Below are 24666 nucleotides of genomic sequence, written 5' to 3' on the forward strand. Positions count from 1 at the left end.
TGAATGGTGGATCTCGTAGGTCACCGGTCCCATCTTCCTCACTACGGTGTACAGCCCTTGCCATTTAGCCAGCAGCTTGTTGGTCGATGTTGGCAGTAGTAGTAGTACCTTCTGCCCCGGCTGTAGCTGTCTCTCTTTCTTGCATTATGGTCGTACCACGTTTTCTGAGCTATCTGTGCTTCTTTCAGGTTCTCTCTTGCCTGATCTTGATAACGTTCAAGCCGATCCCTCATCTCCAGCACATACTGAACGATACCCTTCTCGTCTCTGCAAGCAGGATGCTCCCAGCTCTTCCGTATCAGGTCCAGGGGTCCTTGAACTTGCCAGCCAGATAGGAGCTCAAAAGGGGAGAAACCGGTTGAAACTTGAGGTACTTCTCGGTAAGCAAACAGCAGGAATGGGAGCCATTTGTCCAAGTCCCGTCCCGTGTCTGACACAAACTTCCGCAGCATATTCTTCAGTGTCTGGTTGAATCTCTCCACCAAGCCGTCTGTCTGTGGATGGTATGCGCTGGTTCTGATGGCTGTGATACTCAACTGGCTGTGAAGCTACCCCATTAGCCGCGATGTGAACCTTGATTGTACCTTGATCTGTTAGAATCTCCTCAGGGATTCCCACCCTGGAGTACAGCTGCACAAGGGCTTGGATGATCTTTGGGGTGGTAATGGAACGGAGTGCGAAGGCTTCAGGGTATCTGGTCGCGTAGTCACATATCACCAGGATGTACAGGTGTCCCGCACAGCTCCTCTCAATTGGTCCCACAATATCGATGGCGATGCGCGTGAAGGGAGTAGAGAAAACAAGGAGAGGGTACAAGGGCCCCGCTGGGACACAGCACTGGTTTTCTGACATGTTGCACATGTTGCAGAATATCTGTACATCAGTGTAAAGTGAAGGCCAATGAAAACGTGAACTGATGCGAGTGTATGTTTTCTGCTGTCCTAAATGACCAGCCCATTGAACGGTGTGTGCGAGGTGCAAGACAAGGGGTCTACAACATTTAGAGACAATTAAACGAGTAACATCATTGGCTTGCAAGTAAATCACATCATTCACAATCACATACTTTTCATCACACAGATTTGACACTTTTCCACTAGCAGTTTTTTTAAACAATGACTTCAATGACTTGTCTTTCCTTTGTAATTCCCCAATTTTCTCTGGGATTCAAGGCCGTCCAGTGAGGTCTCAGGGACTGGAGTACCCAGATACTACTCAAACCGACGTTGTCGGCGTGGTTTTCTTGGGCCCTTGGCCCCGCCCTGCAGCAGACTACTGTGCAAGTCTGGCAGTGGCTGCAGACCTGCTCTCGTTTGAGCCCGGGTAACAGGTCTGAGACAAACAAATTTCATAAAATCCAAAGAACTAAAACTCAGAATGACCTTAGTTCACTCAAGCCCCCCTCAGTTATGACTGAAGTATTGTATTTAGCCAATCGGAGCAATTCTCTGGACATCATCCCTTCAGGTTCCAATACACTTTTGTTCAGCTACTATTTACACCACTAATGGCTGTACAAGTAAATCCAATAAATAAATAAAAATTGGGCCAAGCCAATGGCAAAATATTTTGTGGTCTTTTAATGGTCTTAACCATTTTAATCACAAATCAATGGTCTGGAAATTAGCAAGAACTGGACAAACACTGTAGATAAAGTAACTTAGCACGGAATTGCAAACCGCTATTTACAGGAAGATGAGTCAGTGTTAAAGTTAATGGCTTTAAACCCATAGTAGTAGTTGAAAACAGGCCAAAACATGAGCCTCATGGACTTGTTCTCAAGCCACTTCTTGGTTGTCTTTGGAATTTGGCAGGAGCATTGTCTTATTTTTTATTGTTTTGAAAAATAACATCTGATCATTCCTCTTTAGATAATAACTTTTCATTTGTTGGAAGCAAGCCATTCTGTAATATTCTCCTGTACTCCAAAGCATTAAATTACTTTTCACCTTGAAGTATCTCACCAATACCAGCAGTTAAAAAGGTTCCCCACACAATGACACCACCGCTCTGGAGCATCACCATGCAACTCTTGTTTCATTGTGATTCATCACTCCACACACAACTTCCCATATTCTGCCAAAAACTTAATTCTGTCTTTGATGGTTTTCTGAGTCAGCAATGGCTTTTTAAGTAGTAGCACACTTGGCCCTTTTTTTTTTTTTTTTTTTGCCCAGGAGTGTACCGTATGTGTATGTGTGTGTGAAAGACTTGTTTGACTGAATATTTTGACTGAATTTAGACAGACCAAATTTTTTTGTCTTGTCTCCAGTTTCATCTGGGTTTTGCCCCAGTTACTTTTCACTACAGCTTACTGTCTCTCTCTCTCTCTCTTTCTGAATGTAGTAAAAGTGGTTGTTATCTGATTTGTACCGTTACTGAGGATCAACTTTCAATACCACAGAGAAAGTCTATAATTATCTTTCTGTGTGAAAATCTGGTATGTACTCCCAACTGTTGAGGTAAATGTTTGGATTTTAAAACGGAACCAGACTAAAAAAGGCTGATGTACCTGAATGTGTGTTCATAAAAGGTGACCTACAAAGGTCATTTACACTACTTATCAGTGTTCAACTTAGAACTGGCTCTGTTGACTTTCAGTTACATAAGCAACAGCGACAAGTATGGCATTGAAAAGTTTAACTTGCTGAATTAAGTCGCTCCATGTTTGAACCGGCATTTGGAGTAAAGATGGAGGTCCCGTTATTCATCTGCTGTCAGCTACTGTTGTTGTGTGTCAGAAAGATGCAGTGCAGTGAGTAATTTCCTGAGTAATTTCCTTAAATATACAGTTTTGATTTTCCAGACCAGTTATATATTTTCCAGTGGATGGGAACTAAGCGACTGTCAAAAATGACCTGTTACTTGTGGCTTCTTGGGACAAAAAATTCAGATTTTTATGTAAAAGATGTCGTGCCTGGTTAGATGGTGTAAGAGTTACCATTCTAGGTCAGGACTAGTAAATGTCATTGTGTTACTTTCGTTGAAGAAGTCAGCCCGTATATTTACGTGTAATGTTTAAAACCAGCTGCTGTAATTCATCTTAATTCTTGGCTTAAGATTTGAAAAAGCTACATTTTCTAAGTAAAAAAATAGAGTAATTTGGAGCACTGGTAAAACTCTCTCTTTGTTCCATTAATTTTTACACAAGTTTTTGAGACCATCATTTTTACTAAAGGTTAAATCCATGTAAACGTTTCCAAAACAGGAACTGTTTCCTCCTCAGATCACTTTTATGCTATCAGATCAGATCAGCCGTTACAGATTTATGGTTATGATTTCAGATCGGGCATCTTTATCAGCAGCACAGATTAGAAAGATTTTCATCTAGCATGTCCTACAGGGCTGCATTTTTTTCACCAGGAACTCCCTGGGTGTCAGAGTCAGCTGCTCTCTTACCCGTTTTTCCATACCTCTATCCATCTATCTTCTCATACATCAATCAGAGTTATCCCCAAGGTATGTGTAAAGACCTATCGCAAAAGGTCGGGTTATGCAAACACACTTTTACACACACACACACACACACACACACACACACACACACACACACACACACACACACACACACACACACACACACACTTTGTTCTACTTTCTGATATTAGTCATTATCAAATATGAAGGAAATAATACCATTAAATTGTTTACATAGTTTTCTAAAACACTCACCTATATCACCTAGATTGACACTAGTGTGTGTTTGTGTGTGAAGCATGTGCTCGCATATACACAGTGCGCGGGTCAAAACGTGTTCCTTAGGCTTTAGGTCATTAGGTTGCTCAAGGTGTGGTTAACCCTGAGCTGAGAAGGTTGCAAGAAACAATAAAAGGAGCTGTGTATAGTTACGCCATAAGTTACGTTTACATGGACACTTTGTTTCAATCGGAATGAAATAATTTCGATTGATTAATCTGAACATAGTGTTTACATGAACACTAAATAAAGTGATCATGTCATCAGATTTTATCTTTTTGACATCCGACAGTGGCTCAGTGGTTCATGTTGGTTGTCTACAAACTGGAAGGTTGGTGGTTCAATCCTCGGTTCCACCTGACCAAGTGTCGAGGTGTCCATGAGCAAGACACCTAACCCCAGCTGCTCCCGACGAGCTGGATGGCGCCTTGCATGGCTCCCGTCGCCCGTCGGTGTATGACAGTGAATGGGTGAATGTGAGGCAAATTGTAAAGCGCTTTGGTGGCCATTGGGTCTGTGAAAGCGCTATATAAATGCAGTCCATTTACCATTTAATATTTATCTATTTTGGGTCCTGATTAGGAGACGGTGAGCACATGAAGCTTTGTGCTGTGCTGCTTATATTTATCAAGCAGTAAAAACGCCCCGTCCCGCGTCTAAAACAAGCAGGTGAAGCAAGGACTGCTGGGACGACATTGTCCTGCAGAAGTTGAATGAGAATTTTAGAATCATAAAATTTGTGGTTGTTTGTTGGAAATTTGTTTGCAAGAAAAATGTCTTTACCCTAACTTTGGAATGTGCGTGTTTGTGTGAAAGTGGAAAAAGATTGTCCACTGAATGTGCCTGATATGTAGAACACACACACACACACACACGCACGCACACACACTGATTTATATCTCAGAGAGGTACTGCAGGTCCTGTGGGTCCAGATACAGCCTGCACATGTCTACCTGCAAGTGTAGGGTAGACATGTGTGTCTCTCTCTCTCTCTCTCTCTCTCTCTCTCTCTCTCTCTCTCTCTCTCTCTCTCTCTCTCTCTCTCTCTCTCTCTCTCTCTCTCTCTCTCTCTCTCTCTCTCTCTCTCTCTCTCTCTCTCTCTCTCTCTCTCTCCTCTCTCTCTCTCTCTCTCTCTCTCTCTCTCTCTCTCTCTCTCTCTCTCTCTCTCTCTCTCTCTCTCTCTCTCTCTCTCTCTCTCTCTCTCTCTCTCTCTCTCTCTCTCTCTCTCTCTCCTCTCTCCTCTCTCTCTCTCTCTCTCTCTCTCTCTCTCTCATTCATACAAACAAACACACACCCACACACACACACTTATTGTTCCACATTATAGCCACATTATATCATTTTTGCTCTCTTGCTCTCTTTGTCACAATGAAGTGTGTAATTTGTTTCACTTTCTCCTATCACATCTTAATATGTAGACATAAGCAACTATAAGTAATCCATTTTTTACCCCTGTATTATGTCAAGAATTTTTTTGTTGCATCCCTGACCTAGCAACATTGGCCTAACTAGTGGCATAAGTTTTGGGGCAGGAATGTCTGATTAATCAGGGTGAATTTCAGGGGGAAAAAAACATTCACTGTACAAATTTTTTGGGGAATTTCTTTTGATGATGCAGATATTACACACTTTACCTTTAAAGAAAAATAGTTCACCTGAAATGAAAACTTAAATGTATTTCTGTTGCTCACATATGGCCATCGTATGGCTTTAGAGTATGGTAGCAAAAAAGTCTTGACATTTTTTATATATATATATAATTTGAGAATTTTTTATGATGCTTTTTTAAAGTTTGACATCACATCCAAACTCTATACTTCATTTCACTATTTGGCAGGGATTATCGTCAAAAATTCACTTTTTTTGTGCTTCACAGAATAAAAGAAAGTCATAAATTTGGAATGGTATCAGTAAAGACCGAATATTCATTTTGGGGTGGATTATCCTTTTAAGCAAAAGAGAAAAAAAATCAACATCAAACAGATGTGCACAACACACACATGCAAGCTTTGTTTTGAGGTTGTTCCTGGAAAAATCAGGTCAAGTGAACAGATCGGCATCAATTTTACAAGCCCCTCCTTTTCTTTTCTATTTTCTGTTCACTATTTATGGAATTTAGATTTGGCCTCTCAGTGATACTCAAGGAAAAATAAGTAACACACAAGCACACACACCAGAAATATTGTTTGCAGGATATGCAACAGGTACTGACCATAATGCAGATGGAGCTATTAGTACAGCAGGTGTGAACCCTGCTGACAAAGACCACCTTTAGATTCACACGCATGAGTACACATACAAACAAATACATCAATAAGCAACATAAACACAACCACACACAGACTTTGAATTTTGCATTTGCCATCGGCCCTGTGAGTGTAAACACCGAGAGAGGGACAAGACCAAACAATAGCTTACCATGCGCACACACTTGGATACGTATGCACATGGTACATGCCAAGGGTAAATCACATGAGTTATGAGGAAACCGATGTCAGGGTGAATTTAGAAATTAATTTAAAAGATCTGTTCACATTAAAAGTGACACTGAGAGAGGGAGAGATGGAAACAGAAAGAAAAGAGGAACCAAAATATCATTGAAATGTATACACCCTAGCAACTTCATAACCACTCGGAACACATTAGCAACCACATAGCAATACACTGGCAAGCACTGCAGTATTGAATTTTGCCTCAGGCGGCACTCACATTGTAGTCAGAATAATGTCACTGTTAACCTACAATACGGTTGTGAAATGCAGAAATATTCTTGAGGATAAGCTTTCGAGACCTGCCAGCTAAAACTGCTACATTTGTCCAACAACGGCTAAACCACCAGACATTTAATACATCCTAATGCTTTAATACTACCCGAAACAAGCCGATTATCCCATTAATGGATATAAACATCACTCTCTTTCTCTTATTGGATCAGCTGATGTTAACACCACCCCTTTCCTCTAGTTATTTGGGTAATGTAATCTTCTAATGTAACACTCTGACTTTATTCCAGAACTTAGTGAGCTGCATACTTCCTGCATATAGTTAGCTGACTTCTAAGTCGACATTTTAACTGTTATGGAACCACAAAAGTGAGTGATTTGGAACGTTCTATAGTTCCATTCACACAGAACTTGTTTTTCCATTGCACTTTCTATGTAAACACGCATTAGACTGCCATGTTTGACCGTTGTGCCTGCGTCTTGCGTCTTTTGCAGCATATCCTACATGACATGGCATTCTAAAAATGTGGCGCTCAAGGTAAAAGCTTAACAGCTTCACTGGTTTCAATAGAGTTTGATGTTAGCATGTAGCTAAGCTAATGACTTTTCATACAAAAGTACACCACACAGGTTAGCTACACTGAACTATACTTTTCAGTTACTTGGATTTATTTTTTTATTTTTTCATTCTGGGATTGCCTTTTCCGTGAATGCAGCCTTAGGATTTGGCCAAAATAATATGTCTTAGTTGGCAGCATAGTTAAGAATGCCTACCTTTTTGTCATGAGCTCACTAGGATTTGGAACTGTCTTCCTCTTTCTCTCCTCCTTCTCCTCTTTGTCAACCCATTATGGTGTGATTCCCACTATCCGTTTAGTCTCACTCTCACATGACGGGGATGAGAGTGTTAAAAGCGCTACTTATTAGTTATTAAAAATATACAGTAATCCTGATTGCTTACAGTACATCTCTTTATATATAGAAAGAGGGTTTACTGTACATTAGGCTGTGTGTGTTTGTGTGTGTTTGTGCACTGTAATAGTTGGTTTAACTTAAAATTTTAAGGCAACCAGGTTGCTTACTTTTTTAAGTTCATTGAAAAAAACAAAAATTAGCTAATACAATGAGGGAGATTGGTTTAATCAACAGAAACTCAAAATTGTATTTTATCTGAACCTCGTAAATTAACTAAGTTGATTTGACAAAATAAAAAATGAGTGTGAGTTTGAATGTGAGTGTTTTGGAGGCAGGCCCAAACAACATGGAACCCTGAGGGAGCATTCTCTCCTCATCCTCTTTCTCTCTCTGTCCTCTTTCTGTATATTTCTCGCCCCTTCTTGCAATGATACTATTGAGTCATAGATTAGGAATGGAGAGGCAGAATAATAGGGGCAGAAAATTTAAGAGCGAGGTGGAAAGGAATGAATGAACGTGAAAGTTTGAGAATGTGTTTACCCGTTAAGATTACCACTTAATTACATGTTTACAGTTGTGTGTCCTTTTCGTCTTTGACTGTCTGTAGTACTGCTAAAAGGATACAACTAAATATTCCTGTTTGTGCGGACAAAATGGAAAAGTTCTTCCTTGAACAATCTCACGGAAATAACTGCACACTAAAGAACACTATTCTGTTATGTGAGCCCATGTAAACACCATTCCCAGCACTTGTCCTTCAGAACAAGTCCACACCTGTCCAGGTGAACAGTGAGCGATAGAGAGAGGGGCTAAATGCTGATATATGTGCTAATATATTGCACATCCATGTGCTGCAAATGTTCCCATCAATCTTTCCTCCCCTCGCAGCGCTTGTTTTATCAATCTCTTTTTCTCCCCTGAGGATGGTTTATTGGTGACATGTTTTTCTCAGCGTTCTGTATGATAAGGACAGATGGGAACAGGGGTCAGGTGTGCGTAGTGACGTCTGGATAAAACTATTCAATATTTGAATGCATACCTGCATTGTAAAAAAAAACCCAAAAAAACTGATATATGTTCAGTGATTTAAACTTTGTAGTTGGCTTAAATGTTTTGTAAATTAATTAATTTGACTTGTGGTGATAATACTATTATGTTGGCATCTTTACACCGTTTTTGGAGGTTACGCATTTGGCAGAGACTTTTATCCGAAGCAGCTAACATTGAAGTACTTTGTTTTATCAATAATACATTTTAGCAACACCCTTAACGTTGATGCTGCTTGTGCCATTCAAAAAAAATAACTTACCTTTTTTCTTCTGTGGAACACAATTATGTTTGGAGAAATTAATTTTTTTCTTTCTTTTTTTCTTTTTTTTGTGGGCACCAAAACTGTTTGGTTCACCAATATTTTTCAATGTGAAAAGAAAGTCATACAGGTTTGGAATGACATTGGGGTGTGTAAATGATGACAGAATGTTCATTTTTTGGGTTAACTATCCCTTTAAAGGACTGACCGTTCATTGCTATTGCTCAAGAGTGAATCTGTATTAAAGTGCTTTGTAAATTAAGAATTTGCCTCAGCACAGTCATTTATAATGAGCTGGATAATCTTAGTAGTAGGCTTGGGGTATTTATTGTTTACATTTAATGATTATTTTGAATTTGAGGAAAAATATTTGAACAGAAACTAAATTCTGTTGTCAGATTGGTTAGGCTTAAAGGGGTCATTTAATGCCATTTTTGTACAAGCTAATATGATTCTTTAGGGTCTAAATTAAAAGTTTGTAATATACTTTAATTAAAAATTCTCATTAGTATTGTAAGAAAACACTTATTTTACCTGGTCAAAAACAGCTCTGTTTTCAGCACTGCTTTATAAACTTTAAATGATAATGAGCTTTGCTCACCCCGCCTCTCTATTCTGTCTGTGTACACCATTTGTAACTCAACACAAAAACCATAACGCGTTGTTCATTAAACGTGGGATTATGAATTATATTGAGAACATCATACATAGAAAACATGCCGTAATGTACCCTGAGTGTAAACCTTAGCCACATTCAATGTGAAGCGTGCAGCTAGCGATTTGCAAAGATTAATATTAATATAAAGTTTAATAAAACGTTACACTCACTTCCGTTCTTCTGGAGATTCAGCAGGAACACGAATAGCTGGTACCGATCCTTTTTTCATGAGCAGCTTCTTAGCAAAACCAGCTCATACTGATCCTCGTTTATAAAGCAGTCTGCTGAGAAATGATTCGCGCAAACATGAAAGCATTGACGTTGCTCGTGGGGAATATTCCCTTCGAAAACAAACTCAGCCACTGTGTCTTAAGCGGTTCGGATTTAGGAACATTAAAATGACTGTGTTGGTTATTACACCCAAGAACAGAACACCACAATCACTTAGACGCCATTCTGCTCATAGACAGTGCTCCAGCATATCAACAATGACCGCGCCTGTCCAGCTCCCTCACGAGCGAGGGCGGGTCTGTGTTGAAACGCTCCTGTCAATCAACAATCGTGGGAGGGGCTTCCGACCGTGTGACGTGTGAACGGCTTGATTTGAGGCAGGGGAAAACATATAAGGAGATTAAAACAAAAACACTGGATGGATTTTTATCATTTTATGATGGTTGTGTACAGGCACTGCCAACACACATTTCAGTACAATCAACTTGTAAAAGTGCATGTACCATTATATGACCCCTTTAATAGACAGTGAGAGATTTTTATTCTTGATTCACAATTCATTTGTTCAGAAATCAGCCTTCACTGGTTATGCTGTATGTTTTTGATTCACAGAGTCAATAACTCTGGTCAAACTGTATGTTTGAATCGAAAAACAATTTCTCGATTTTCAACCCTACTTATTGCTTCTATAATGATTGATTAAAAAAATATTTTCTTATTTTAGGTCAACTATTTTCCTATATTTGATTATGTATGCCTTATTTTTCTGAACATGAATTATTAGTGTGTCCTCCCTGCTCATTCTTTTTCATTTTCGTTATGGCTTTCTCCCTCCTTCTGTAGCGACATCTGCCAAGTTACCTTCAACCAATCCCATGCCCACTGTGCTCTGTGGTTGTGTGTATTACATGCTATAAAATCACAATTAATCACAACCACATTTTAATTTCCTCCTTCCCTGTTGAGCAACACACACAGGGTTAAGAAGCACATGCCCGCACAAATACTCTTCCTTGCGCATTCACTAAAATATACACGCTCTCTTAGTTAGTGCACGCTAAGATTCAGAGATTTGGAATGGGCCATTGACTCGGTTCAGGCCCATGTAACATGAAGGATATTTTCCATCTCTGTTTCTCAGTCTTTCTCTGTTGCTGACAGGTGTGTTGTGGCATTGAGCTCTGGGTATGCCTGAGTGTGTGTGTGTGGCTTGCCTCTTTACTAATTTGGCACATTGTGTGTTTTCTCTGGTTCACTGGCCAGCCAGGCAATGTTAGACAAGAGCAAGCAGAGTGTGAGACTGAAAAAAAAAACATGGTCTGTGAATGACAGGATTTTGAGTTTGTGTGGGTCGTACATAAAAGTACTGGGGCGGTACCTTTGTGCAGTGGTGGTATCAGATGCTAGTACCATTGTTGTGATTTATACTATATGATTAAATCATTATTATTTTCATGTTTATATTTATATTTACATGGTAGGCGGAGCACGTGTAAGGCTGGGTGTTCATTAGTCTTCCCCTGGCCACGGATGTGAGATAGCGTGGAATTTTCTCTCAAGCCACTTCCTGCTGCTGCTTCTGATTGCTTTTAGGTGGAAAAGCTGCCCACATAGCTGCTGTTCTATTTTCTCTGTAATAATAGCATATTGGGGAAACAGATTTGTCAAACAATCCTGTGCTTTTTTTGTATTTTAGTTTGCGCTTTGTAGAGCGTCAAAGGTTTCTATTTAAAGCATTTTTGCAGCATTGAGCAATGTAGCCAATCCCAAACGCATATCTGTTGATTTATTGAACACAACAATGGTCAATCATAGGTGTTTAAAGGGGTGGTATAATGCCCTTTTCACAAGATGTCAAATAAGTCTGATGTCCTCAGAGTGTGTATGTGAAGTTTTAGCTCAAAATACCCCACAGATATTTGTATAGCATGTTAAAATTGTCACTTTTTGAGGGTGAGCAAAAACTGACTGTTTTTGTATCTGTCCCTTTAAATGCAAGTGAGCTTCTGCTCCCGGCTCAGAGGGCGGAGCTACACTACCTCCTGTGTTAGCAGCTTCGATTACCTCACACAGACATGTACTGAAAATTTCAAAAACTTTTAGCCTTTTATGTTCAAACTGTCAGACAAAGATGGAGACTCAAGAAGAAGTGACAACATGTAGAATGCAACAGGACATTTCTGAATGGCTAGTGATGAATTTATGTAGCTTATGTGTAGTTATCTTCTAGTCATTGATTAGCATTTCTGTCATGATAATCTATAAACCACGTTACAGGGGGCAGGGTTTATGTAACTTTTAGGGTTCGTGATGTCACTAATCCGGGAGGAAGCTTGTGTAGTCCCTACCAGCCGTTTGTTGTAGTCCTTAAAAAGCTATTTCTTTAAAAGAGAATATATCTCACTTTGGTTTGACTTTGCAGATGTTGTTTATGCTCAAACAGCAACATTACACACTTAGAAAAGTGAAATATAACCACCCGTTTAAGTTCGCCCTGAACAAAAACTCGGGCATGTTTTTTGAGTGGATACTGAGTTCTGCACGCTCGCAAATCCTCTCATTGTAATAAAAAGTGTAGATTATTATGTAAATAAGAGGTTCATTGTGCAGTCAGCTTCATATAACGTGACTTTCTGCCATGCCAAATCCCGCATACAGTTTGCTTGGTTTTCTGTTAAAATTAACAGTGGTTTGTGAACGTAGACGTTTTAATTACAAACAGTTTATCAGGAGCATTTATGCTGGGATGTGTAGGTTGTGCGGTGACACGTAACTTGAAACAATTTCAAGGAAATCTATTTAAATGTGTTTTTAAAGGTGAGGCTCATCTCCTTAGCTTTACCCTGAAGTTGGTTCACCCTCCACCTAAACCATAATCTCCTCTCTAAATCAGCGGAAAAGGGTCCTGAGCGCATTCAAAACAGTCTGGAGCGCGAGCTTGTACCTTGGGGAATAATTATTAAAATATTATTTATTATATTATATTATATTATATTATATTATATTATATTCAGTGTGACGTCCTGTCACCATGCCATCCAGTCAAGCGTTTTTAAGCTTTGTTGGAATCAGAATCAGAACTGGACAGAGTTAATTGTGAATCAAATGAATTTGATTCATAGTCATTCAGTTCAAAGGCAGGTTAAATGGACAATCCATCATTGTGAACTCCCCCAGAGTCTCTCAACACTCCTTTTCTTCCTCTCCTTTTCTTTCAGTGGCTCTTTCTCTCCAGTGACTCAGTCTGTCCCTTTGTGTTAACTCCTGGAGACACAACATGAGCGTGTGTGGCCAAGGACAGTTCAGATGGAGCTCTTTGTTTTCGTCTGTGTGGCCACTTGGTCCTTGCACACCTCATTAGCTGTAACCACTGCTGGTTGCCACAGAAAATGTGTGTCAGTGTGTAAGCGTTGTTCCATTCCCTGATCCTCTGAAATGAGCAGTTTTTGAGGGACCAAGAAAGGGAGGTTAAAAAATAGAGGCCAAGAAACTCTTCAAGAGCTCTATGCCATTCACTTCAAGTTCAAACCACAAAATAAAATTGTCATGCACACACAACACAAGCACACTGCAGATATTTGGCTGTGTGTGTGTGTGTGTGTGTGTGTGAGAGAGAGAGAGAGAGCAAGAGCAGTTCCTTGAGGCCTTACCAATTCTTTAGCCACATGGCATTCAGGGAAATTTAATATCCTGATGGTGCCTCATGCTGATGTGTCCTGAATTTTGCAATGTGCAGTAGCTTAAGCTTTCATTAAAATATGAACTTGAGTGTGTGTAACTTTGTAATCATACAATATGAATGACATATCTTGTAAAATATGTATTTACAATATGAATTACATAGTGTGAATGCAGATAAAAAATTGATTTATTTAGACATTTATTTAAAAATTAATTAAATACACTCAAACTAAATCATATTAAAACCATATTTAACACATATAACGCAATAGTAAATATTCATATTTTTATAATATAAGCTTATAATTTAAGTAGACACTGATGATGTGATATCGAAAACATTTTGTCATTTTGAAGATTTTTTTCTCGAAGGACATTGTGTTGTGTGCTTTTTATACAGGTTTGCAATAATGCTGTAATGTGGGATACATCAGTCAGTCCATGATTTTGACCTTCTGACCTTTTTGCGACCAAAGACCTCTTGGTGGATCAAGAGATGATGCTCCGTTAAATATTACATACAATTAAGTTTTGTATGCATGGCCTCTAAAAACATGTACCATGTTAAAGTATTATATACTTTGTTACTTATTAAATTTGAGTATTATTTGTATTGTATTTTTGTTTAATGCATAGTTTTTTCCATAAACAAATTACCTGTAGCACCGCTGTATAACACCTATGTAGACCCCTGATCTAACCGATCTCATACCCAATTATTATTACACAGACCTGTTAATATTCAACCTTCCTTCACCTGCAGGCTGTATTTTTGGCACCATTCCATTACCCAGAGTTCATTGCTGTCCCACATGTTTAATATTAAATGCTAAGTCATTTTAGTTTCCTCATTCTCGCTCAAACACACATGCACGCACACACACACACACACACACACACACACACACACACACACACACACACACACACACACACACACACACACACACACACACACACACACACACACACACACACACACACACACACACACACACACACACACACACACACACACACACACACACACACACAGCAGCAGCAGCTCATACTAATGGAAGAGCCAGACAAACATCTGCTTTAACACTGAGCAGGATGAAAGATAGAGAAAGAAAGAAAAGCGAGAGAAAAGGAATGAGGGAATAAAGTGAATTTGGTGTCAGTGGGCGAACGGTTCGGAAAAGAAACACGTTTCACCATTTAACACGCAGTGAGGGATTTGTATCTGTAAAAGAGGAAAAGGAAAAAGTTTTACTAACTTACCTGCCATTGTGTGTGTGTGTGTGTGTGTGTGTGTGTGTGTGTGTGTGTGTGTGCGCGTGCGTGCGTGTAGAACTACACCGAAGAGCGGTTGGTATCCGTCTAAATGGGCAGCTTTTGATATCTTGTCTGTGTGTGTGTGTCTTTAAGAATTATTGTGTGCTTACACTTCATTTTTATAAATGATATGGCACAGCACATCAAAGGGTTTGGGAACAGATCAAACAAAAGCGAAAGAGTTGTTTCTGAGCGAGTTGAAAAATGAGATGAATGATGAAAGAAAACTTTCTTTTCTCGGTCACTTCATTTCTACATAGTTTTAGAGACTTTATCAAAACAAGGTTTTGGTCATTTTTGAACACTGTTCACCAAACCAACGGCATAATTAGTTAAACACTGTTTCTTTTTTTTTTTTCTTTTTTTTTTTGCATTGGACATCAGGTGGCGACCCTGCATATGCCCAACAATATGTACAATTATTAAGACAATATAGACTGACTAAAATTGACAATTTTGTCAACATGTAAACGGAAGCAGGCATACAATTTACAGTGTTCATAGTTTGAGTGTTTGGTTTGGTTTGTCTCTTGAATGTTGATGGTTTCATGCTCTTAGCAATTATCTTAGATAATTCACTGCACAAAACAAATGATGGTCGGCAAGTGTATTTATCCACATTGTAAATGGAACCATTTTTGATGTAATCATGGCAATATTGTGCTTTTACTAAGTAGCAGATATATTTGCACCAAAATAATTACAAAAATTATCATATACATGACCAATGATGTCATAACCTAAATAAACTTGTTTATGTTTGCTGTCCTTGTTTACCGGTCGATTGGTCACCGACCACCTCATACTGTTCCTCATTTTTGAACGTATCACCGCTGACGCTGACTGTGAGCTCCAGCTTTACTGGTTGCCTGTTTCATGAAGCTTTTTGATCGTGACAACAGAACTATTCATAACTGTTTTAATTATTTTTTGTATTTCACAAAAATGTAAATTGTCTGAAGTGTTGTATTTTGGTATATATTTTTTTTCCAGCAAATTAACTTAAAATTTGGCAAGCGGCACTTTAAAAATAAATAACTTGATCAGTATCGGTAAATGCAGTTAAATTATTGGTGACCTGTAAAGGCCTCAAGCTCAACATTCTTGTGCACCAATGATTTTATTATTTACCCACCAGTTAAGATCCACCTCTTTAGAATATATGGCAAGAGAAAAGAGAGAAAAAGAAGGCACTTTGAGCTATAAAAAAACAGAAAGGGTAAATTTGCAGATGGCAGGATGAAAGGGGGAAAAAAAACTGATTGAGAACAGATTGGGCTGATTGAATGCAATTCTTTTCAGAGCTTTAAATGAACTGTGTTTGTCCATTGCATTAATGTAACTGATGTGATATGTATGCATGTGTGGTAATAGAACAATTAGCAATTCATTCGATGACAATGTATGATGATGTCATGGTGATGTAAAAGGTCAGACAGTGCTAGTCGCACACACATACAGTGATGTCTGTGAAATATCACACTCAGATTCCCACTCCTCCACTGTGTCCTCAATTGATAAAGTGAATTCCCCTTTCTTTCTCGTTCTTCCTTTTTTCGGTTCATGTCTTATAAAGATTGTATATCTCGCTTTTAGCAGATATACAAATTACAAATTTAAAGTCTTTCATAGAGTTTAGCTGCAATTTCCAAGTCCCTCACACGTGGCTCAAGCATGTGTGTATGAGTCAGTGTGTGTGTGTGTCAGGGAAAAGCCCGAATGCTTTAAAGTCTCTCAATTACAGTGTCTGAAAAGCAGAGGGAAGTCCCGATCTTTGTGCAAACTTCTGTAAAACAGTTAATGTGTGTGTGCGTCTTTATAACTGGCATAAATTTGGATTAGAAATCACAGACAGACATCTGTACAATTATCAATTATGTCGCATGAATATGAAACAATTTCCTGAAAATTTGTTTCTTGTTCTGTTTCATCCTTACTTGACTAGCATCTCTGTCCTCATTTCACATCTTGCATCTCACCATTTTCTCTTCAACTAGCCTTTTCGCTAGCATGGATTGTGTGTTTTATATGGTTTCCCAGCTTTTCTGTCTCCTGTTAACTAACACACATCTGTTACAGGAAATAGCTCTGTGGCTTAAAACAGACAATTAAGGGCATAAACCACTGGGTAGTGTTAATGTGATTAGTAAATTAAGAAATGGGCTTCAAACCCACTGAAAACACATACATTTGGAAACTTGGAACTGAATAACGGAATTCAATTTGATTAAATGTATTTTAATTGCCACTTCACATGAATTAACTAAAACACTCCACTTTTACCCAATACATAATTTAGTTTTCATGTTTTTGTGCAAATGGCACAATTAATGTTTAACATTTGCATTTTTGCATTACAACATTTGTGTTGTATTAATCTCACACTGATGCAAGCCTTTCAAAAAAAAAAAAAAGTTTTCTTTTTCTTCTAACCGTTTCATTTTAGGATGTGTTGTTTTCACTTACAATCAAACTTACGTTACGTTTCGTACGTTACGTCACTTACGTTTCTCTGTTATTAAAATATGAGAATAAAGATACACATTACATATACGCAACATATACTATACAAATGAAATAAACAGTGCTTTATTTTTTCAACTACAGTAGTTGTATTTAAAAGAAGCATTCAAGAAAGAATTTAAATGATCAAATATAAAAATAAAACACTACATAGACTTACTTATTAAACCTACTATTAAAGTTATCAGAGCAGTGAGTGATTTTCTCTTTGTTTTTTGTTGTTTTATTAACATTAAAAATAAAATTGTCGAAATGAAATTTCCCCCAAAATGAAAATTTGTTGGTTTTCAGTTGTTGGTCCCCAGTGACTTCCATAGTATATATTTTCCTACTATGGAAGTCAATGGGGTCCAGCAACTGTTTGGTTAGCCACAATCTTCAAAATATCTTCTTTTGTGTTCAGCACAAGAATGAATTGTATACAGGTTTGGAACAACATTAGAGTGAGTAAATAAGGACAGAATCTTTTGGGTGGCGGTCCGTGACGGTGTGTCCGCGTCGGTGTCCGTGCCGGTGCTGATGTCCGTGCCGGTGTGTCGGTGTCCGTGCTGATGTCCATGCCAGTGTCCGTGCCAGTGTGTCCGTGCCAGTGTGTCCGTGCCAGTGTGTCCGTGCCAGTGTGTCCGTGCCAGTGTGTCCGTGCCAGTGTGTCCGTGCCAGTGTGTCCGTGCCGGTGCCGGTGTGTCCGTGCCAGTGTCAGTGCCGATGTCTGTGCCGGTGTCCGTGTCCATGCCGGTGTCCGTTCCGGTGTCCATGCCGGTGCCGATGTCCGTGGCGGTGCCGATGTCTGTACGGTCTGTGGCGGTGCCGGTGTGTCCGTGCTGGTGTGTCCGGGCCAGTGTGTCCATGTCCGTGCCGGTGTCCGCTTGTCGGTGTCCGTGCCGATGTTTGTGCTGATGTTCAAAGAAAGAAATGAATACAGGTTTGGAACAACATTAGAGTGAGTAAATAAGGACAGAATCTTCATTTTTGGGTGATGGTCTGTGCTGGTGTGTCCGTGCTGATGTCCGTGCCGTTGTCCGTGTCGGTGCCGTTGTCCGTGCTGATGTCAGTGCTGATGTCCATGCCGGTGTCCGCGCCGGTGTCCGTTCTGGTGTGTCGGTGTCCGTGCCGATGCCTGCGCCGGTGTCCGTGGCGCCGGTGTCCGTGCTGATGCCTGTGCCGGTGTCCGTGCCGGTGTCCGTGCTGGTGTGTCTGTGTCTGTGATGGTGTCCGTGCCGGTGTGTTGGTGTCCGTGCCGATGCCTGTGTCCGTGCTGATGCCTGTGCCGGTGTCCGTGCTGGTGTGTCTGTGTCTGTGATGGTGTCCGTGCCGGTGTGTCCGTGCCGATGTCCGTACCGATGTCCGTACCGGTGTCCGTGCCGGTGTGTCCGTGATGGTGTCCGTTCCGGTGTCCGTGCCGATGTCCGTACTGGTGTCCGTGCCGGTGTCCGCGTGTTGGTGTCCGCGTGTTGGTGTCCGTGTGTCGGTGTCCGTGCCGATGTTCGTTCTGATGTTCAAAGAAAGAAATGAATACAGGTTTGGAACAACATTAGAGTGAGTAAATAAGGACAGGAATCTTCATTTTTGGGTGATGGTCCGTGCTGGTGTGTCCGTGCTGATGTCCGTGCCTTTGCCCGTGCCGGTGTCCGTGCTAATGTCCGTGCCGGTGTGTCGGTGTCCGTGCCGATGCCTGTGCCGGTGTCCATGCCGGTGTGTCTGTGATGGTGTCCGTGCCGGTGTGTCCGTGATGGTGTCCGTTCCGGTGTCCGTGGCGGTGTGTCCGTGCCGGTGTGTCGTGTCCGTGCCGATGCCTGTGCCGGTGTTCGTGCCGGTGTGTCCGTGTCTGTGATGGTGTCCGTGCCGGTATGTCCGTGATGGTGTGCGTTCGATGTCCGTGGCGGTGTGTCCGTACCGGGGTCCGTGCCGGTGTGTCCATGATGGTGTCCGTTCCGGTGTCCGTGCCGGTGCCGATGTCCGTACTGGTGTCCGTGCCAGTGTGTCCGTGCCAGTGTCCGTACCGGTGTCCGTGCCAGTGTCCGTGCCAGTGTCCGTGCCAGTGTGTCTGTGCCAGTGTCCGTAATGGTGTCCGTGCCAGTGTGTCCGTGCCAGTGTCCGTGCCAGTGTGTCCGTGCCAGTGTCCGTACTGGTGTCCGTGCCAGTGTCCGTGCCAGTGTGTCCGTGCCAGTGTCCGTGCCAGTGTCCGTGCCAGTGTCCGTGCCAGTGTGTCCGTGCCAGTGTCCGTACTGGTGTCCGTGCCAGTGTCCGTGCCAGTGTGTCCGTGCCAGTGTCCGTGCCAGTGTGTCCGTGCCAGTGTCCGTACCGGTGTCCGTGCCAGTGTCCGTGCCAGTGTGTCCGTGCCAGTGTGTCCGTGCCAGTGTCCGTGCCAGTGTCCGTGCCAGTGTCCATGCCAGTGTCCGTGCCAGTGTCCGTGCCAGTGTGTCCGTACTGGTGTCCGTGCCAGTGTCCGTGCCAGTGTGTCCGTGCCAGTGTCCGTACTGGTGTCCGTGCCAGTGTCCGTGCCAGTGTCCGTGCCAGTGTGTCCGTGGCAGTGTTCGTACTGGTGTCCGTGCCAGTGTCCGTGCCAGTGTGTCCGTGCCAGTGTATCCGTGCCAGGACACACCGGCACGGAAAGATAACTTAGTCGAAAGATAACTTAGTCCAGTAACCAGGCGCTGTTTGACAGGCTTTTAAGTGCATGTGCTCCTCGGCTGTATGCGCTCAGAATGTTAGAACAGTGCATCAGCACGCAAATGAAATGTTTAAAGTAACAACATTTTTAAGTTTGTTGTAACTCCACCTCTGCGTTAACATGTGATGTGAATGTACGTCGCATTGTACAGTATGTTGGGATGGAGGCGCCAGAACTGCAACTTATAGAATACACTGTAGCACGATACTACTATATTTATTCAAAAGCAGATTGTGGAGACATTTTAATTGTCCACGATCAAAAATCGTGATATAGCACACCCCTACTTCAGATATCATTCTTGGGGCTCAAGTAAATTTTCTTATTATCTTACACGAAAATAGTTGTGCTGCTTATTATTATTGTGGAAACTATGATACTTTTCAGGATTCTTTGATGAAATTTCAAAGGAACAGCTTTTATTTGAAGTAGAAATAGTAACATTATAAATGAGTTTACTGTCACTATTGATCAATTTAATGCATCCTTGTAGAATAAAAGTATTGTGTTCTTTAAAAAAAAGAAAAGAAAATCTTACTGACCCCAAACTTTTCAATGTTACTGTACCTGACTATTCAATTGCTTGAACATTACAGTTTAATGGTTAACACATGTTTTTTGGAGTCTAATTCTTCTGTTCTTTCAAACTATTTGTTGTGGTGACAGTGGTGGTGGATGGTGACTTTAAGGCCTGAGCTCATGGCATGATAAATAACAACAGACGTGTACGCTAGAGCTGAGTGATGCATACACACGCGCATAGATACTCTGTATCCAAAACACACGCACATAGTCAAGCATGCTACAGCGGAACCCTCTTTTGCCAGAAACCGCTGTGTCCCTCTTCCACTGTTTCTTCACATTCTGATCCCATCCTCTTTTCTTCCATCACAATCTTCTGTCTCTCCCTCTCATCCTAACTGAGCCAGTAGTGATTGATAAACGGTTTTCAAGGTCTCGGCCACGCTGATAGCAAATGTGCCACAATGCTTGCAAAGACCTTGAGTCGTGTATGTGTGTATATAGCTGATGAACACATTCATCAACTTGCCATCATGTCACGAGTATTGTACGTTGTTGGCAGGTGACAAGTCATTATTGTCTGACATTAACACACACCTAACTTTTCAAGTGGCCTTAGACTGTAGGGTCAGAACAGGCGGGGATATACAGTAAAAGGTCAAAGGTCGGCAGTAAAAGAATACACACACAATATAATAATGCATTCAGTATCTGAGGGGAGAGGGGGCTCAGCTCCGCATTTTGAAACAACATCAGAATTCCAGTGCGCTTTGTGTGTGTGCGGAAGACTTTGGCCGGAACGCCTGAATTCCACTCAGTCCATCAGGAATGCTGGCTGAAGCGAATAACAGAGGAAGACAGAGGGATCAAGCAGGGAACATTTTGATTTGAATCAGCTCTCTGACCAGAGAACAAGGTATTAAGTGTCGTTAATCATCATCAACATCATGTGTTCGGCAGAATTCACGTTATATACACTCACCGGCCACTTTATTAGGTACCCCATGCTAGTAACGGGTTGGACCCCCTTTTGCCTTCAGAACTGCCTCAATTCTTCGTGGCATAGATTCAACAAGGTGCTGGAAGCATTCCTCAGGGAGTTTGGTCCATATTGACATGATGGCATCACACAGTTGCCGCAGATTTGTCGGCTGCACATCCATGATGCGAATCTCCCGTTCCACCACATCCCAAAGATGCTCTATTGGGTTGAGATCTGGTGACTGTGGAGGCCATTTTAGTACAGTGAACTCATTGTCATGTTCAAGAAACCAATTTGAAATGATTAGAGCTTTGTGACATGGTGGAAGTAGCCATCAGAGGATGGGTACATGGTGGCCATAAAGGGATGGACATGGTCAGAAACAATGCTCAGGTAGGCCGTGGCATTTAAACGATGCCCAATTGGCACTTAGGGGCCTAAAGTGTGCCAGGAAAACATCCCCCACACCATTACACCACCACCACCAGCCTGCACAGTGGTAACAAGGCATGATGGTTCCATGTTCTCATTCTGTTTACGCCAAATTCTGACTCTAACATCTGAATGTCTCAACAGAAATCGAGACTCATCAGACCAGGCAACATTTTTCCAGTCTTTAACTGTTCAATTTTGGTGAGCTCTTGCAAATTGTAGCCTCTTTTTCCTATTTGTAGTGGAGATGAGTGGTACCCGGTGGAGTCTTCTGCTGTTGTAGCCCATCCGCCTCAAGGTTGTGCGTGTTGTGGCTTCACAAATGCTTTGCTGCATACCTCGGTTGTAACGAGTGGTTATTTCAGTCACTGTTGCCCTTCTATCAGCTCGAACCATTCTGGCCATTCTCCTCTGACCTCTGGCATCAACAAGGCATTTCCGCCCACAGAACTGCCGCTCACTGGATGTTTTTTCTTTTTCGGACCATTCTCTGTAAACCCTAGAGATGGTTGTGCGTGAAAATCCCAGTAGATTAGCAGTTTCTGAAATACTCAGACCAGCCCTTCTGGCACCAACAATCATGCCACGTTCAAAGTCACTCAAATCAACTTTCTTCCCCATACTGATGCTCGGTTTGAACTGCAGGAGATTGTCTTGACCATGTCTACATGCCTAAATGCACTGAGTTGCCGCCATGTGATTGGCTGCTTAGAAATTAAGTGTTAACGAGCAGTTGGACAGGTGTACCTAATAAAGTGGCCGGTGAGTGTATATATAGTATCTCTGGTGGGCTATACTATGGCTCCCTTTTCCCCACTTCAGTTACAGTTGAGTTGTTGTTTATGTTTTAAATCATACTATTGGATAAGACAAGGAAGTAGTTGTTCTCTGATTTCTTATGATTTAGATGCAACAGTAAAATCTATTACAACTCTAAGCTCTTTAATACTTAATCATTAGAGTCTTGAAGTGATTTACGATGCCATTGAATGGACTGTGATTTGTGCTAGAACATGGCATTTTTCCACATTAGTTTTTCTTCAAATAACGTTCACAGCTGAATAAATTACAGTAGCAAGACTATATAAACTTCTGTTGTATAAGAGATCGGTGACATAAAGGACAGACTTTGAATCCATCCATTATGTGCAAACTTACCCTATTACCCTACCAAACATCTGAGCAGATAAGCCTTCACATGACACTGAAAAGTCTTATTTTAACAAAATAATTAAATACATTTTATAATCTATTTTTACCCTTAATGCATCAATGGAAGCAGTACTATAATGAGCTGTCACAAATTACAGCATTTGCATGTAGAATGATCTATTTTATTAAGTTTTGAATGTGATTTATTTATGAATGTAGGAAACATTTTAATTTAATGAAATCAATTACCAACATGGTTTAGTTGAGAAAGAAGGAACATAATAAATTAATATTATTATTGCTTGTGGTTACAGTAGGAAATGTATACCACATGGTTGTATTGTGTAAATGTAATTAAAATGTGTAAATGAAGCTAGCAAAAATTAAAAATGGAAGTGGGTGAAGGTGAGGGCAAAGTCCCTTTAAAGAAAGTCAGTTCTTTTTGCAACCATCTTTGTAACACCCCCTTTTTCTTTTTTTTTTACGTAGACTAACTACTTGAAAAGGAAAAGATGGAAATCTCCAAAACTATTTGTCAAGATCACAATGGGATCATAAATGTTGCTTTTTTCCCCCCCTTAAACTGTGCTATAGTCTTTTCAGGCTGGTCAAGCTAATGTGCAGATGCATTCAAGAATAGGTGATGAAAAGCAATATCTCTATTGGCTCTTAACTAAAAGATAGGACTGCTATACATTACTTCAGCTGACATTTTGAGCATTATGATTCCTCGCATTAATTTTTCGTCTCCTCCTTATACTGTCTCTGAGGTTAGAATAAGATGAGGAGTAATGGCTGTGCGGAGTAACAGCGCTGATGTGGTAACAGAGGTCACAGTTTTAATCTCCGGTTGGGGCAGCCCGTGAAATGAACGGTTACCAAGATGCCCATCATGTTCTGTCACCGCCGTGCCCTTGAGCGAGCCTCTTAACTCATGGTTGTACAGGAATACTCCTGTAATTACAGGAACCTGTCCTTATTGTAGGCCTTCTGTAAGATAAAAGGAAGCAATCTTGACTTGGGAATTTAATGCAAGGTTGTATGTCTCAGATATGAGCCAGGTTAAATGAACACACATATATTATTTTTGATTTGTTTAATTTCATGTGTTAGTTCATTTAGGGTGGTCCTGCCCTTAATGGCTCTCACAGCACCAGTCCCATTTCTTGATTTGTTTCTCCACCTGGACCATTCAAGCCTACACACACACACACACACACATATGAATGTGGCCCGGAGAGACCAAGTCTGTGTATGTAAGTGTGTGTTCTCCATCATCCTTTAGCTGAGAGGAAAAGGAACAGGAAAGTGGGATATGAGCAGGTGAAAATGCGTGTGTAAAAAATGTTCTTGTTTCCATTTACACTCAAAAATAAATGTTCCAAAAGAGGGTTTCTGCAGTGATGCCATAGAACCATTCTGGGTTCCCCTAAGAACCTTTTAGTGAACAGTTCTTACAGAACAGAACCTTTCAGTGAACAGTTCTTAAACTAACTCTCTTTTTCTTAGTGTGAAGAACATCTTAATAATCTGAACTATAAACTTTTGGTTATATATTTGGGTATAGATTTACATCAAAAAAACATTCTAATTTAGAAGTAATAAGCTATTTTCTGTCCTGTTTTTGACCCCCTCTTTCGAACATGTCTCAGTTTTTTCTGTTTCTTCATGTAAAGATGGACTCGATGATGGTAAGATCAGATCTCCGTGTGTATCCTACCGGCTATTGTCAGACTCCATGTGCATACAAAAATCTCACTGGATTATTACAATTAATGGCAAAAGGAATGTTTGGAAACGTAAACAGATGTTTCTAACTGACACTACAGTAAAAGATATAAAAACTGGCTAAAA

The 24666-nt window shown here is 40.8% G+C and overlaps 1 protein-coding gene across 1 annotated transcript; it reads right to left on the minus strand.

Annotated features, from left to right (window-relative positions):
- Nucleotides 1-1211: 1211 nt before the first annotated feature.
- On the minus strand, nt 1212-17901 carry LOC130094520 (period circadian protein-like). Its single transcript, XM_056260840.1, has 2 exons — nt 17513-17901; nt 1212-1332 (listed from the first exon to the last, which is right to left on the minus strand). The coding sequence occupies exons 1-2, from the start codon at nt 17899-17901 to the stop codon at nt 1212-1214; spliced, it is 510 nt and encodes a 169-aa protein (XP_056116815.1).
- Nucleotides 17902-24666: the final 6765 nt, after the last annotated feature.

The sequence above is a fragment of the Rhinichthys klamathensis genome, unplaced genomic scaffold (genome assembly GCF_029890125.1).
Source record: "Rhinichthys klamathensis goyatoka isolate OS25496 unplaced genomic scaffold, OSU_Roscu_1.1 h1tg000180l_1, whole genome shotgun sequence".
Lineage (NCBI taxonomy): Eukaryota > Metazoa > Chordata > Actinopteri > Cypriniformes > Leuciscidae > Rhinichthys > Rhinichthys klamathensis.